Here is a 15,962-nt window from a genome sequence, read left to right on the forward strand (position 1 = left end):
AACATCTGGAATGGGCATTATGAGTTTGAGATTACATAGGATTTTACACACCAGCTTTTTTTTTTTTTTTTTTGTGGACATTTTGTTACCAACATTACTGTGATGTTTAGGTTTTGAATTGTGACCAGAATCCTAAACTGTTATGCTCTTGACTGGAGACAAATATATTAAAAGAGGACTGTTGATCTAAGAACTGACTAGCGTGTGTTGTTTTTTGTTTAAATGCAGATATTGTTCATAGTTAGTCACGAGATTGTTGCTTATGATGTTTAATTATTCCGTCAAATGGCCACAAGAGGGCAGCACAAGTTATGTGTGTTAATGGCAAATCTGGTTTAAACGCAGCATTTACTCTAAGGTGCTGTCATTTTTAAAGACACGTTTGCATAAAAGTTCCCGTTATAGCTTATTAATTACACCGTTTTACTTCCTCGCTTCTTAAATAACTGAAGTATCGCGGTGCCGATTTGTTCCGAAATCCCAATGTTAAGTAAAGTGTAGCTAGTTTCATTAAGGTACGATGTACCTGTGTAGTTTAATATAGGACAAAGCTTTTTAAAAACGCGTTTGGTTAGTGTTTAAACCTCATTAGGCTCACAGAGCGTTCATGAACTTTTATGTTTCGAAGAGCCGGAAAAGGAAATGTCAAACTTCTGTCAGTAAACAAGTGGCCACGTCGCTCTTTCCATCCGCGTACTTTTCATCTCATCCGCTTTAGACCCGCCCCCTGTTTTGATTGACAGAGTGTAGATACAACCAGCTTCTCCTGTGTGTCTTTCACGGCGAATGTAAACGCATTAATTTTCCCTCTGGTCCAATCATATTCCTTTCTTTAAATAACGGACACGCCACCGCCGCCTCACCGTTTTCTCTGTTCTGCTCTGGTCCGGGACTCGTCTGCAGGTTTGACTGACAGCACAGCAGCCAATCATATTGTCTGTTTGGGTGGGCGGATGTTTTTGCAGACTGACACTTGTGTCACCCAATCAGATTCTGCTTAGTGGACACGCTGGTGCGGATTGACGTACACGCGCAGCTATCGGAGCGCAGAGTTCAGCTTTACGCGCAGCAGCCCATTTTGCGTGTCCAATCGGGGTGTGGAGACGGAGTGGGCGGGGCGTTACTAAGGCACCGCCGACTGCAGGTAGAACGCCAATAACATGGTGCCTCGGCGACTTGTCTGTTTACGCCAAGAAACGGGAACAGATAGTTGCTGGAAAACGTTTAAATGTGGTTGTTTTGCTTTGTAAACCGCGCAAAGCTATTTTAGAGTGTTTTATTATTTATTTTAAAATTTGATTTCACATTTTCGGTTATGGGATTGCTTGTGTACTGATGTGTCACTTGTCCCAATGGAAAGGGGGCTTCGCTTTGGCAATGTGGGCATATCCCTTGTGCTGTTGTTGATGCTGAGAGCTGTGAGTGTGACGACTGTGCAGTTGAACTCTCTGTCCCGGACAGAGCTGGAGACAGCAGACACGGTGATGGAGAGCAGCATCGGGGACGCCACGGTGGAGGACGACGAGAGCAGCTCGGCTGGAGACGGCGAGGAACCTGCCGGAGACAGCGACACAAACTTCCACCAACACGGCAGGTAAGAACCATACCGAACCCGGTCCCTCACCCCATCTCTCTACTCAACTCCAGTCAGCTTTAATCTTCAATCTGGGAATGAATAGTGGTGACGACCAGCAACACTGTTCAACTTCCCGGAAGTTTGTTAGCGAGCGCGCGGAGCGACAGAAGCTGAGGTAACGTTAGCTCACATTAGCTCAGTCTCTCCTCATGACCGTTACCGCAGCGTCCTCAGCGCCAAAACACTCTCTACACCCCATTACCACAAACACTACCACTACAAGTTCACTCAGCACCTTTATAGAATAATATTCAGGTCGACACACCGACTTCCTTCGCCTGTTTTCTCTCTCTTTTTTTTTGGTTCGCTGATAAAATAACGCCGTTATCGTGTCGGAACCGCTGCTGGGATTTGGGTTCTCCCCCCTCCCCCTGCCTCGTACACCTCACTAAACTAGTGTATTAACCACTAAAGTAAATTATTCAGCTGCTGGAGAGCATAGCTGGGTTTAGTTATATACTGGCGGTTATAAACCGGTTGAACCAGACTTTACAGTGCTGTACATGACTATTGTTTTGTGGATGAACTCTTTATCTGGATGTCCTGTTTACAGGCAGCATGAAGCTCCCAATCAGGTCAGGGTTACTTCACATGCGTTAGAGGAAAATCATGTAAAAGTCAGTTTTATATTCAGTTCAAAGTCAGCTCCCTGAAACAGAAATGAATTTGTATTGTTTTTGAAAGGCGAGACGAGACATTATCTGAAAGGAAAAAAAAGTGTGTTCCCCCGTTGTTAGAAACATTTACTTTGCTTTAACTGAATAGTCTCTTGTTTACTGTTGCGTGTTGGATATAATTTCACACTCTTAACTGTGTTTGTGTTGTTCTGGGGGAATCCCAGGGTCCTGTGTAGAGTCCACACGACAGTGTGTGTGTTTGAATAGAGATACCGGGTGAATTAGGATGCTAGTAAGAACCCTGCAGTGAGAGTGTACAGAAACGAACCGAGGAACAGGAGCTATGTTGTGTTTTTTTTAAAATATTATTATTTTTTTTATTGTTGTTGTTCGTCCACTTGAACAACTTTTTCATGCATGTAAAAACAAATCGTATCGCACAGCGGTGTATATTCGTGGACACGAGTGAAATCCCGGAGTCTGTGTGAGTGAGGTGTGTGTAACACGTGACTGAAGCGGAAGTTTGCTCCGGATTGCGGTGCTGGAGTTAAAGCGCGCAGTGAGGCGGGTGTGGCGCCTCCTAAACCCGCACTGTCCTGAGGACTCCTCAAACGCATCCTGTCTCAGCACTTCCTAAAGCTGTTCGTCTTGACAGACCAAGACTGAGTGGGTCTGTTGACCCGAGCTGAATCGTTCATTCCGTTTGTTCTGGTGTCGTCATTGAGCTTAATGTAACTTGTGCACCTGTTCATGCGCTCCTTCAGTTCACTCGTGTTTCACTCCTTCAGTCCAACTATAAACCCAGAGAACAGCGCCATGTCACTTCTCCTTATCTCTTTTACTTCCCCTAGTTGTGTTTCCGTTCACGCTGCTGGGAAGAACATATAAAACATCACAGAACTTCTAATGAATTAGATCCATTAGCGCTATTGGTCCTTAATGGTATCCACTAGACATAACATGCCACCGATAGAAGGCAACAGTTTACCAGGGACCATTACAGTTTCCACTAAAACCATTACCGGTATTGGTTCTTAATGGTATCCACTAGACATAACATGCCACTGATAGAAGGCAACAGTTTACCAGGGGCCATTACAGTTTCCATTAAAACCATTAGCGCTATTGGTCCTTAATGGTTATCCACTAGACATAACATGCCACCTATAGAAGGCAACAATTTACCAGGGACCATTACAGTTTCCATTAAAACCATTACCACTATTGGTCCGTAATGGTATCCACTAGACATAACATGCCACCGATGGAAGGTAACAAATAACCAGGGACAATTTCAGTTTCCATTAAAACCATTACAAATTCTATGATGGTTTCTATTGTTGTTGTTGTTGTTGTTTCTTTTTTCCAGCAGGGACTCTTGGTTTGGTTCAGTTTGACACAGTTACTGTCCTCTGAAGCAGATTGAGGGTGTGGTGTTAACTTCATCAAAATGCAGCAGGCAGAGCAGACTATTCAAGTGGAATGGTTTGTGTTTTGTTAAACCCGAGGCCACAGTTAGGGGTAATAAATCATGAAGGTGATGAAGTCTTCAGGCAGTTACAAATAGCATTTGTTTTTGACTTAATAAAAAATAATTGCTTTTCTTTTCCTAAGCAGTTATCCAGAAAGTGCAAAAGGCAGTGTAACTGTACAGTGGTGAGCGAAAGTCTGTTTTAGAGGGCTTAGTTTTCCACTATATCTTTATGAATTGTTTATGGAAAATCTTTTCCACCACGTATGAGAATATATTACGGAGGTTTATCTCTTGATCCTTTTTACATAGCGGTTGCAACTTAAGATTGTGTAAGATTTTCATGCAGCTGTGATTTTTATTTATTTATTTTTTTCCCCCTCACTATTGAGAGTCAGTATCAGACAATTGTCCATCCATCCATTTTCTGTGCCATTTGTCCTATGTGGGGAGCCTATCCCAGGGTACTCGGGGCACAAGGTGGGGGACTCCCTGGACCGGGTGCAAAGCCATTGCAGGGCACAATCACACACGCACTCACACACCCATTCAATTTAGAGATGCCGATCAGCCTACAACGCTGATTGTACCTGGAGGACACCCCCGAAGCACGGGGAGAACATGCAAACGCCACGCACACAGGGCAGGGACAGGAATTGGACCCCCAACCCTGGAGGTGCAAAGCAAGTGTCCTTACCATTAAGTGCTCCCCATCACTTTACATTTCACAGCTGTACTCCATATTACACAGTTGTGAGGTTTTAGCTCACAAATAATTATCGCACTAAGTTATTTGCGACTCAGGCACTGTTTACACTAGTGCTTTTTGGTTTTAAAATGAAAACGATCCTCGTCCACACTGGCGTATCCGCTGTGTTTCAGAAACGATCTCCGTCCACACTACACGACACATGTCACATAACCGTTCATGCACACTGGGCATGCACATACACGTGTAAACAGGAAGTTGGTTGCTAGTCACCAACAGGCACAAAAAAACGGCGTTCCATGTAGGGTTTACGCCGCTCGAAATGAGATTTGTTGCCAATTGCTCTAATCATAGCTCACCTCTTGCGCATGTAGGCAGCTGCAGTATTATAAAATACGGAATTTATAATACAAAGCCTGCTAAGCTTGCGCTTCAGTCTCCGTGTTGTGTATACGATCAAGGTAGCGTAATGGTCATATGGTAGGGGCTTGACGAATCAGGGAAGGACACGCAATGAATCCAGAAGAACCAATCAGGGGGCGAATGTGGGCGGAGCCACACCTTCATTTTCAAAAGTCTTCGTTTTGGTCTGTTTACACTGAAACGCGAGACCGGAGTTTTCAAACTAAAACAGGGTTGTCTGTGTTTCCAAAAGTCTCCGTTTTCGAGGTTCAAAAACGCCAGAGTAGTGTTGACGACAGGCGTAATTGTAGAATAAGTTATGCGTTTTAAAACGAAAACAATTATTTCCAGTAGTCAAACCACAGCAAAAGCCAGTAGTGTGTGAATGAGTACTATAATCTACCTGAGGTTTTCCGTGTGAACTGGCCACTCTGGTTGAATGTCTCAGGCTGAACAGGATAGTTAGTCTGTGGTGTTGGGTAGAGTTGGGGGATAGCCTGTTAAACTGAAGTCACAGTAACTCACAATTGCAAGTTAAAAAGTTTGTATAATAAAGTTGCCGTATTTTTCTTACGTGTTGGAAACAAGCTTCTATCATTGTTACAGTGTTTGGCACTATAAACCCAGGTCAGAATTAGTTTGAATGAAGAATAGACTTTCACACTTTCATATTTTCACATTGTCACTTCTAGGTTAGAGCTGATCTGTCAGCCAAGACCAGTGAAAAGAGAATAAAAAACATTTCATCAGTTACTGCGTGCAGTTTACTTTAATAAAGGTGCTCAATGTGTGATTTTGTTCAGACAGCACAAGCTTTTAATTCGTCATCTAGAACTTCATTTACTTATATTTACTGTATCATGTCCTTACGTTTATATTAAGCTGTTAAGAACTAGTCTACAGTGCCCTTGGTAAATATGAGCAAAGAAAGCTGTGAAAATTTGTCTTTATTGTGGAACCTTTTGATCTTTTGTTAAAAAAAAAATTCACAAAAATATTCTGATTTCATGGGATATCAAAAAAATTGCAAACAAAACACAGGTTTATCCAAAAAAATAGCTTATGTTAAATATGTGTGCCACAATTATTGGCACCCTTTTAGTCAATACTTTGTGCTACCTCCCTTTACCAAGATGACAGCTCTGAGTTTTCTCCTCTAATGCCTGATGAGGTTGGAGAATGGCAAGGGATCTGAGACCATTCCTCCATACAGAATCTCTCCAGATCCTTCAAATTTCCAGGTCCATGCTGGTGGACTCTCCTCTTCAGTTCACCACACAGGTTTTCTGTGGGTTTCAAGTCGTGAAACTGGGATGGTCATGGCAGGACGTTGATTTTATGGTCAGTAAACCATTTTCGTGTTGATTTTGATGTATGTTTTGGACCATTGTTCTTTCTGGAAGATCCAACCACTGACCATTTTAAGCTTTCTGGCAGAGACAGTCAGATTTTCATTTAATATCTGTTGATATTTAATACAGTCCATGATGCCATGTATCCTAACAAAATGTCCAGGTCCTAACAGAAAAACAGCCCCAAAACATTAAAGATCCACCACCATATTTAACCGTGGGCGTGAGGTACTTTTCTATATGGCTACCTCTCTGTGTGTGCCAAAACCACCTCTGGTGTTTATTGCCAGAAAGCTCTATTTTGGTTTCATCTGACCATACAACCCGACCCCATTTGAAGTTCCAGTAGTGTCTGGCAAACTGTTTGTTTTTGGATGAGAGTAAATGATTTTTTTTGCCGCACATTTTTTGCACAACCTTTTGCCGCACATCTTACCCATTGTTATGAATGAGTAAGGGAATTTGGCCTATGTGCTACCTCATATTTATACCCCTGTGAAACAGGAAGTCAAAAAAAAAAAACAACAAAAAAAAGCAAATATAAATGGGAATATACTTCAAATATATTTTTATCATATGAATTCATGTGGGTGGCAATAATTGTGGCACACTTATTTAACAGATTTTTTTTTGGAAAAATCTGTGTTGTGTTTGAAGTTGTTTGATATCCATGAAATCAGAGTATTGTTGTGAAGTCTTTGAATAAAATATCAAAAGACTCATATTTACCAAAGGTGCCAATATTAGTTGGGGGCACTGTATATACATTTTTTTTTTTTTTTTCCCAGTGTCTAGCCATGTGATCTATGAATGTGTAGAGCCTCTTGCTGCTGATCTTCAAAGCCATACTTACATGTTTACAGGATGGATCTTCCCTCTCTGTAACACTGAATCGGCAGCTCATAAAACAACTGTATGGTGGGGATCTGCGGGTGGTAGGAGCAGGGATAAAGGACTACTTGTTTCCAAAGAGCATGCTTAAGTTTGCTTTTGTCCTTTCAATAATGCTCGAATTCAAAGAGAAGGGCATCAGTTCAATCCCTAGTGCCACTGAGCTTTCACTGCTGGGCCCCTGACCAAGGCCCTGTCATGGTTGATCATACACCCTGAGCACAGCTTTATAACAAGCTAGGATACGCAAGGAAAAAAGTAAAAATGAACTTGCACATGTGATAAGTTTAGTCAGGCAGACTGGCCAGTCGATGGCACATGATGTCAAACACACAATGTGATTCATTGACAATGATTTTCATAATCAATTATTATCGATTTTATCGATTAGTGTTATCAATTTCTTAACGTGTGTAAATATTTGTGCTAACATAAAAACATTCAACAACTGAGAGATAAACTGAACAAGTTTCACAGACATTTATTGAACAGAAATGGAATAATGAGTCCCTGAACAAAGAGGGGTCAATATTAAAAGGAACAGTCAGTATCTGGTGTGTCCTCCAGCTGCTTTAAGTACTACAGTGCATCTCATTCTCATGGACTGCACCAGATTTGTCAGTTCATGCTGTGAGATGTTACTCCACTCTTCCACTAAGGCATTTGCAAGTTCTCGATCACATCTGGGGGGGGACACATGGGTACATGTAATTTTCCACTGCAAGGACAATCAGCTGTCCTTCCTGTCTCCCTGTAGCACTGTCTTAGGCGTCTTACATTACAGACATTGGAGTTTATTGCTCTGGCCACATCTGCAGTCCTCATGCCTCCCTGCAGCAGGCCTATGGCATGTTCACGCAGGTGAGCAGGAACCCTAGACATCTTTCTTCTGGTGTTTTTCAGAGTCAGTAGAAAGGTCTCTTTAGTGTGCTAAGTTATTGTAACTATGACCTTAACTGCCTACCACCTGTAAACTGTTAGTGTCTTAAGGACTGTAACACAGGTGCATGTGCAGTAATAGTTTATGGTTCATTGAACAAGCATGAAAAACATCGTTTAAACGCTTTCCAATAAACATCTGTAAAGCTTATTTGGATTTTACAAAATTATCTTTATATTACATTCTCCTGAAAAAGGGGCCTTTCTTTTTTTTGCTGTTTGTGTATATATAATTTTTTTGTTTGTTTTTATTTATATATATATATCTCACACATACACAGTACTGTGCAAAAGTTTTAGGCACCCTGTTTTTTTAGTACAAACTTTGTTATAGATTTTTATTTTTTAATTTCTACATTATCGAGTCAGAACAAAAACATTTTAGATTCCCAAACACTAGTTTTCCAGCACAAAATGAAATGTTACAGAGAAATGTTTGAATGTCAGTAAAGAAAGCAGAAGATTAAGTGGTAAGAGACACTTTTCAGGCAAAAAACGCAATAAATGCTGTTGGGTTTTGCTGAAAAAATAAGAAGCGAGTGCGACAGTCAAAGTCTCCAGAAGAACCGTGTCTGGTTCTGCAAAATGCTCAATAAAACTTACAGCTCATTTCCTTACAAAACAGCACAAATTCTGCCTGAGACTACAGTTTTGTTTTTAAAGCAAAGGGTCATCACAACAAATATTGCCTTTGATTCATTTATTACTGTTTACTGCTCTTTATAGTATTTCTTTTAATGGAGAAACATTTAATCTTATTATGTTTGAAGGCATCTTCGCTCTACAGCTTTTTGCATAAACATTTTGCACAGGTGTGTGTGTATACATATGTGTATATATGTATATGTATCATATTACATTTAAAAAAAAAAAAAAAATTATACACCACAGGGAAATTGTTTGTTGTTTTCTGACATACTTTGATAAGCAAACATTTGATCCTCTTTGAAACAGTACCTATTAATAAAGATGCTGCACTCTATCAAATGACACAAAAAATTTACATTTTGTATTAATTTTCACAATTTAAATGAACACAAAAATCAATATTAAATATATTATCCTTCATTCAGTTCTGTAACAATCAAATTTAACAGATTTGTTTTGTCCAATTATCCAAATAATGTAAAGTTAACTATTACGATATGGAAAACAGTCGAGTAATGAACTTAGTAGCTCCAGACTAGCATCTTGCAAATACATAAAGTTTAAATATACTACACAATCATTAATGAAAGCAACAAGCAAAACCCAGAATGGCAGAGGGTCTCTATTTTGTTGTTGTTGTTTTGCTGTACTCTGTATATTGAACAGGATGCCGTGTTTTCAGGTGGTGTGTCAAACCTTTTGAGGAATTGTGCTTTGGCACCGTGCCCCCTCTTGAAATTTCTGCTGAACAAACACTGCAGATGGCAAAATTGATGTCCTTACCAGAAACTTTTTGGAAAGTATTTCCGAACCGCTGATATGATTGCCCTTTGCCAGGTAGTGCCGTGATAACCGTCGGCTAGATCAAAAGTGAAAAAGGCGGGGCCAACATGACTGCATATATTTTCGGCTCATGTTTGTGGCCTTTTTTCTCTTTCAGCCAAAAACCGAAAATGTTCGAAAATTTCAGTGCATCCCTATGAAAAACAGATCAAATTATTGGGAAAAAATAAGTACACCCCTATATTTGTCACACCTTCAAATCCATAAAATTAGAATCGGGTGTTCAAGACTGGGTGCCCGTCATTAGAACCTGCTTAGGGAGTGCAGGTGGAACCGGTCTTATTTAAACCCCTCTCATATCTAGTGTCTGGTGTTCCCTTTGTTACTGAGGTGTGTGGTGCCATCATGCCAAGATCTAAAGAGTTCTGTAAGGCCTTCAGAAAAAAGGTTGTGAATGCCTACGAGTCTGGCAAGGGATTCAAAAAGATCTCCAAATGATTTGAAATTCGTCATTCCACTTTAAAGAAGATCATCTACAAATGGCACAGATTTCAAACGACTGCGTATTTGTCCAGGACTGGCCGTCTCAGCAAATTCAGCCCAAGAGCAGAAAGAAGTCTCCAAGAACCCCAAAATTTCATCATCAAAGTGCATGCATCTACAAGCAGAAAGAGATTGCACAAATTTTGACCTGCATGCGAGGCGTGCCAGGAAAAAACCTTTGCAAGATTACAGTTTGCGAATGAGCATATAGGCAAAGACCAGACCTTTTGGAATAATGTGCTCTGGACTGACGAATCAAAGATAGAGTTGTTTGTCCACAGTAACAACATACATGTTTGGCACAGACCAAAGACAGCTTTTCAGGAGAAGCACCTCATACCACCTGTGAAGCACGGTGGTGGAAATGTTATGGTTTTGGGTTGCTTCACTGCCTCAGGGACTGGACAGCTTGTATTCATTGATTTTAAATATGAGTTCTGCCTCATATCAAAGAGTGCTTGAAGATAATGTGAGGTTATCTGAACCGAAAGTGGACCATTCAGCAGGATAAAGATCCTAAGCACACTAGCAAATCCACCAAGGAATAGCTCAAAAAGAAGAAAGAGGGGTATGGAATGGCCTAGTCAAAGCCCGGATTTGAATCCCATTTAAATGTTGTGGGGGAATTTTAAACGGACAGTACATGCAAGAAAACCCTCAAACACCCTGCAACTGAAAGAATATTGCATGGAAGAGTGGTCAAAAATTCCAGCAAGCCCATACTAGCTTCTGAGACCACGGGTGTACTTAATTTTTCCACAGAATACCAGATCTACTGATATTTCTGTTGAATAAATAATTGAAAAAGCTCATTTTCCTTGTGGTTTTCTTCAAGTATATCAGCTTCATTAATAGACACTGTTTCATAGATGAGCAAATGCTTGCTTGTCCAAATATGTCGAAAAAGGCAGCTGTGTGTGTGTGTGTGTGTGTGTGTGTGTTTGTTTGTTTCCCCCTAGCAGTTTGTTAGCAAATCTATATTGTGTATCATAGATATGAAATGTGTCACATCACCAGCCCAAGTAAAGACATACCAATAGGCCTGTATGATTGATCGATATTGTGATAAATTATGCCATAATAAACACATTTATGAGATATCTTACACATTGTGATTTTAAAATTTTTAGTAAAAAATATATGTATATAAACGGACTGAAACTGACTAATTTGATATCCAAATTCACACTTAAATCATATTATATTTTCGTCATGTCCTTCACCCTTAATGCTGATACAGCCAGGTGAATGTACATATCATGGAGAACAAAACTGCACTGCATGTCAAGTGTTTGTTTATTTTTTGGGTTTTTTTGGGGGGTAAGCTACTTAAGCTAGTGGTGGCATTGTATGTGACACACGTTTACACAAATTCCTCAAGAGTTCACTGAGCTGTGCATTTATCCTACTGTATTGGTCCCCAACACACCTGCAGCTCAGATTATCACACATTAAAAATGACATTCACATCTGTGTGTATCCCATGTTCGCTCCTGTATTGCGGTTTCCCCTCCCAGTATCACATCCAAATGCAATAAAGTACGATTAAACGCTAATCTGAATGCTTATTTTATTAGTGGTGCATATGTGTATAATAAATGCTAAACAGTCTGTGTTGTTAACACTCTATCATGAGGCCAGTAGCCAGCCTATTGTGCTCGGTTCCTAAGAATCAACACCCGCAGGCCTTTCCCGAGACATGGAACAGCTTAACTGGGGGGATGGTGTTCTCCTGGGACCATTTCAGCAATGCACAGCCTGGCTGACTGGCAAGCGGGAGTCTAACCCAGAAACCCGGGAGACTTGCACATACATGTACTATACCACGAATGCAAATATAGTAGAGCTCGGCTTTGCGTTGAATGTCTCCGAGATGCTGGTTATGGATTAGAGAGAGCAGCGGCACACAGAGCAGTCATATGGAGAGTAGTGGAAGGGAAGGAAAGACCACTAATTTCCCTTGTGTGAGCCTCAACAGGGATGAACAACAACTCTGGCAGTGCTGCTCGATCAGACTACATGCATATAATATTTTATTTAAGCACAGTTTATGTTTTCACTAGCCATAGCTATACGGATTACGGTCGATTCTCGTCTGGTGTCTAGAAGAGAACGTTTGAGTGGCTCTCTCTAAAACGAGTAAAGCCCAGAGAAAGTAAATGAATTTGAACGTCAGGACCTGGTTAATAATCACCTCTCGGTTAATCATTAGCGACTGTGCTGTATATAGAACAGTGAGATTGTATGAGAGGGATTTTTGTGCATACGCTGCCCACTAGTACTGCGTTACTACAGAACATGCACCACACTGGTACCAACATGTAGGGTTTTGAGCACCTGAGCTTTGCTTTCACCCCGTTCCTTTTCTTTGTTCAGGCTTTGCTAGAAAATGCACCAGAACTTGTGACCCTCTGTGTGAGACAGAGAGTGAAGCCTAGAGGTGCCAAATCAAACACCGGGCATTGTATGTTTATGTGAGTAGCAGAAACGAATCTACTGTAATATGAAATTTTTTTTTTCTTTCTTTCTTAGCGGGTCCCAGAAGAAACTGCTAGTAAGAAATGTCTTTCCATGATGTATCAGATGATATTGGTGTGAGATTTTGGCCCAAAATGTATTTGAGGTATGTTTTGAGGTGCACTTGGTTATGGATGAAAACATAATTCCCATAACATTGAGTTGTAACTGTAAGTAAATAATTAATCGTATTGACTTTTTTGTTTGTTTGTTTACTTGAACGTGTGTGTGTGTGCGTGCGTGCAATCCAAGTATGTAGCTCAGCTTTGACCTGATTGAGTGTATTTTTGGGCTAGTGGCGATTCCTGGGAGACCTTTTGTAGAAGTAACACTTGAGGTGCCCTATCTGACTGACACACACACACACACACACACGCTGTTACAGCTCTCTCTTCTGCCTGCCTGGCACAAACCATGGCAGACGTCTAGCTCCAGCTGCCTACTGCTTAGCAACAGCCAACCAGAAGCCTCGAGCTTGGAAACTTGTTAGCCAATTAGAAGGATGGAAGGAGAAAGTGCTCAGAATTTGAGTTGGGTAGAGAGAGAGAGAGAGAGAGAGAGAGAGAGGGAGAGAGAGGCGCAGGAAAAGGAGACCGCCGTGTCCATGTGCATTTTTTTTTTTATTGTTTTGTATGTCTGTTGTGTGAATAAAGTGATTGTGAAGCTGTAGGATATGATATTGCAGGTGTGTTAGTAAAATTGCACACATCACATCTTGAATGACAGCATGCCACAGTACCATAGTTTAATATGATTTAGCAAAATGTTTTTTCATACCTGACAAGTACACGTCTCTGTCTCTGAAACAAGTGGAGGTTCCTTAAACTTCTTTAAAGTCTCTGAAGGATAGCCAGGGAGGTCTGTGAATTATTATTATTATTATTATTATTATGTAATGTATTATTATAATGATGGAAATCATAGCTCAAAAATAACCAAACCCTATCAATAAGGTCAACTTTAAACGAACAACAACTGAAGCTCCATGGCTCCAGTACCAATGTTATTGTGCATATTTAGAGAGCCTAATATTCAAATTGTCTGGCATTGTTCATAAAATACATTTGTGCTGAGGGAGTCTGTGCAGTTGTTGTGTGTTGATGTTTTTTGTTGTTTTTCTTTTCTACAATTAAAATTGAAGGAGTCCCTGGCTGAGTGTTTGAGAACCCTTGAGTTATATGTTGAATGAGCAGCACAGGTTTAGCAGCCAGTAGTTTCGAAGCCAGTGGGTTTGTTTTGCACACTGACCAGGGCAACATTCATAACTTTAGGAAATCTACACAAGTATTGTTCTCACCATTCTCGTTCTCACTGCATTGAAAGTGAAACATTTTATCAAGTTGGAAGAGTGCTTTAGACGCGACAAAGATGTTAATATGTGCCTGTACCGCCTAAACCGTCCCTGGGTTACAGAAAAGGTTTAAAAGCAGTTTAAAAGCATGTCAATTCTGCTGAAGTTATGTGAGCTTGCACTGTGCAGACGTTCCTCACTGATTACTCGACAAGTTAGTTTGAATCCTTACGAGTCCTTACGAGCTTTGAGAGCGAGAGAAGAGGCTCGACAGACTGAATTTATTACTTGTTTCAAAGTTCCCTTATTTGTTTATTGATGGTTTTCAGAACGACTACTTGAGACTTTGCAGAGGACCCGCCCTGCTGCAGTGCTGCAGTGGGTGGAGAGCATGAGAAAGGTGGGGAGAAGGGGATGAAAAACGGGGGAGAGAGTGTCAGGCAGATCTTTTTAAAACCAGTGAAAAAGACATCGTGACGGAGAGCCCGAGCACTAGGACCCAGCGCTCTTGTCTTCGTTTTGGTTTCTTACTGCTTAGCAACAACAAATCAGCTGCCCAGATCAAGGCCAGTCCTTAACCAATGAGAGGAGCAGAGCGGCATGCCATGGAGTTTTGATTTCAGCGCCTGTGAGTTCTGAGATGGGGAGAGAGAGAGAGGGAGAGAGAGAATGAATACAGGAGAGACGAAGCAGGGATGAGTGAAATGATGTGATGATGATTATGATTATGATCAGGGTTAGATAGATGAGGGTATTATTGAGGGCGTTTGGCTTAAAAGTTTCTTTTGTGACTCATTGTTGTACCACAGGAATAAAACTTTGTATCGCCATGGTGATCATTTGGTGGTAATGTGGAAGAGAGAAAAATGCTGTTGGTATATTTGATTGTGTGTCCCCGAGTGCTGATGACCACATGGTCAGTTTAATGAGGTGGGTGTGTGTTTGTGTGTGCTGCAGATGGTGATAGCTCTCAGTTTGGGTGTGGTTGTATGGCTGTACGTGACATGAACTTCAATGAGAGACTCCGTGGACACTTTTATCAGCTGCACATCCTAATCAATACATGCAGTAAAACTTGATGAGCACAAAACCCATTCCTTCACAAAATCAAGTTTGACAGCTAAGCTCTTAACGTAATCAGACTCCTCCAGCAGCGTTATTGAATGCTCTTTAGCGTTTAGTTTTATCTGAATAAATTGCTTGACGTATTTCATTTTTTTCTTACATTTTTATTTTTAAACTTTGTCAGATCCTGAATAAACCTTAGTTCTTACTCTGAAACATGTGATGCACTAAAGACACACCTTGGTTGTGTATATAGTGTATAGATGCAAAGGACCTGTTTGACTAGTTGATGTATGCACGCAACACCTCAAACACGGTTTTGTGTTTGTGCTGCATTGCTTCACATGTGTGTAATATTGTGTGTGTGTGTGTGTGTGTGTGTGTGTGTGTGTGTGTGTGTGTGCTTTGATTCCTTTAGGTCTTTAGGGTTTCTTCAGGTTTCTGTGCCCCAAAATTTTTTTTGCACCCACTTCAGCTCTCTCTGGTGTTTTGAACTGTGCTGCTTCTCTGCAGGGGTGTGGCTTCACATCCACAACTTCCCCACGTGCTCACACTGCCGCTGGATTTTCATTCTCCTGTGAGTGTGTGTGGGGGGGGTACTTGACAGCTCGCAGTGGGACGGCGGTTGCCGCTTACTGTTGCATGGTTACAGTGAGTGTTCTCTGCTCATTGGCTGATCTTTTTCATGACACGGCATTCTGATTGGCCATCCTGCTACGCAGCCGAGTTGTGATTGGGTGTTGAGCTAGAGAGCACATCTGTGATTGGTCTAAATACCTCAGATACTGTGTTAGTTTGGGCATCTGTATTTTTGCTTTGGTAAGGTCTCTTTTTGTCAGGTGTGTGTGTGTGTGGGGGGGGGGTCCTCTCGCGTGTGTTTTGGGTTTGAGAAGAGCTGTGGTAATTAGAGGGATGCGTACTCGAGGATCAGAAGGCAAAGAGCAAATACTGTGATCGTTTAAATTGTGTGAAGACACAAGATTATGTCCTCATTTAGGTACAGTGTTTTTCATCATGACTTAATAGTGTGCAGTGGAATAAGCTGGGGTTTTTGTCTTAAAACTTAAGCATTGGTTTTAAAAAGTTAGTAGAATGTCA

The 15,962-nt window shown here is 41.0% G+C and overlaps 1 protein-coding gene across 2 annotated transcripts in view; it reads left to right on the plus strand.

Annotated features, from left to right (window-relative positions):
- Positions 1–304: 304 nt before the first annotated feature.
- eif2ak3 (eukaryotic translation initiation factor 2-alpha kinase 3) overlaps positions 305–15,962 on the plus strand; it is a 36,865-nt gene continuing 21,207 nt past the window's right edge. For both annotated transcript variants that reach the window (XM_053620961.1, XM_053620962.1), the window contains exon 1: positions 305–1,594. In XM_053620961.1, the coding sequence (XP_053476936.1) occupies positions 1,353–1,594 (242 nt within the window). In that variant the 5' untranslated portion in view covers positions 305–1,352. The remainder of the gene's footprint in view (positions 1,595–15,962) is intronic.

Source organism: Ictalurus furcatus, chromosome 3, assembly GCF_023375685.1.
Source record: "Ictalurus furcatus strain D&B chromosome 3, Billie_1.0, whole genome shotgun sequence".
NCBI lineage: Eukaryota > Metazoa > Chordata > Actinopteri > Siluriformes > Ictaluridae > Ictalurus > Ictalurus furcatus.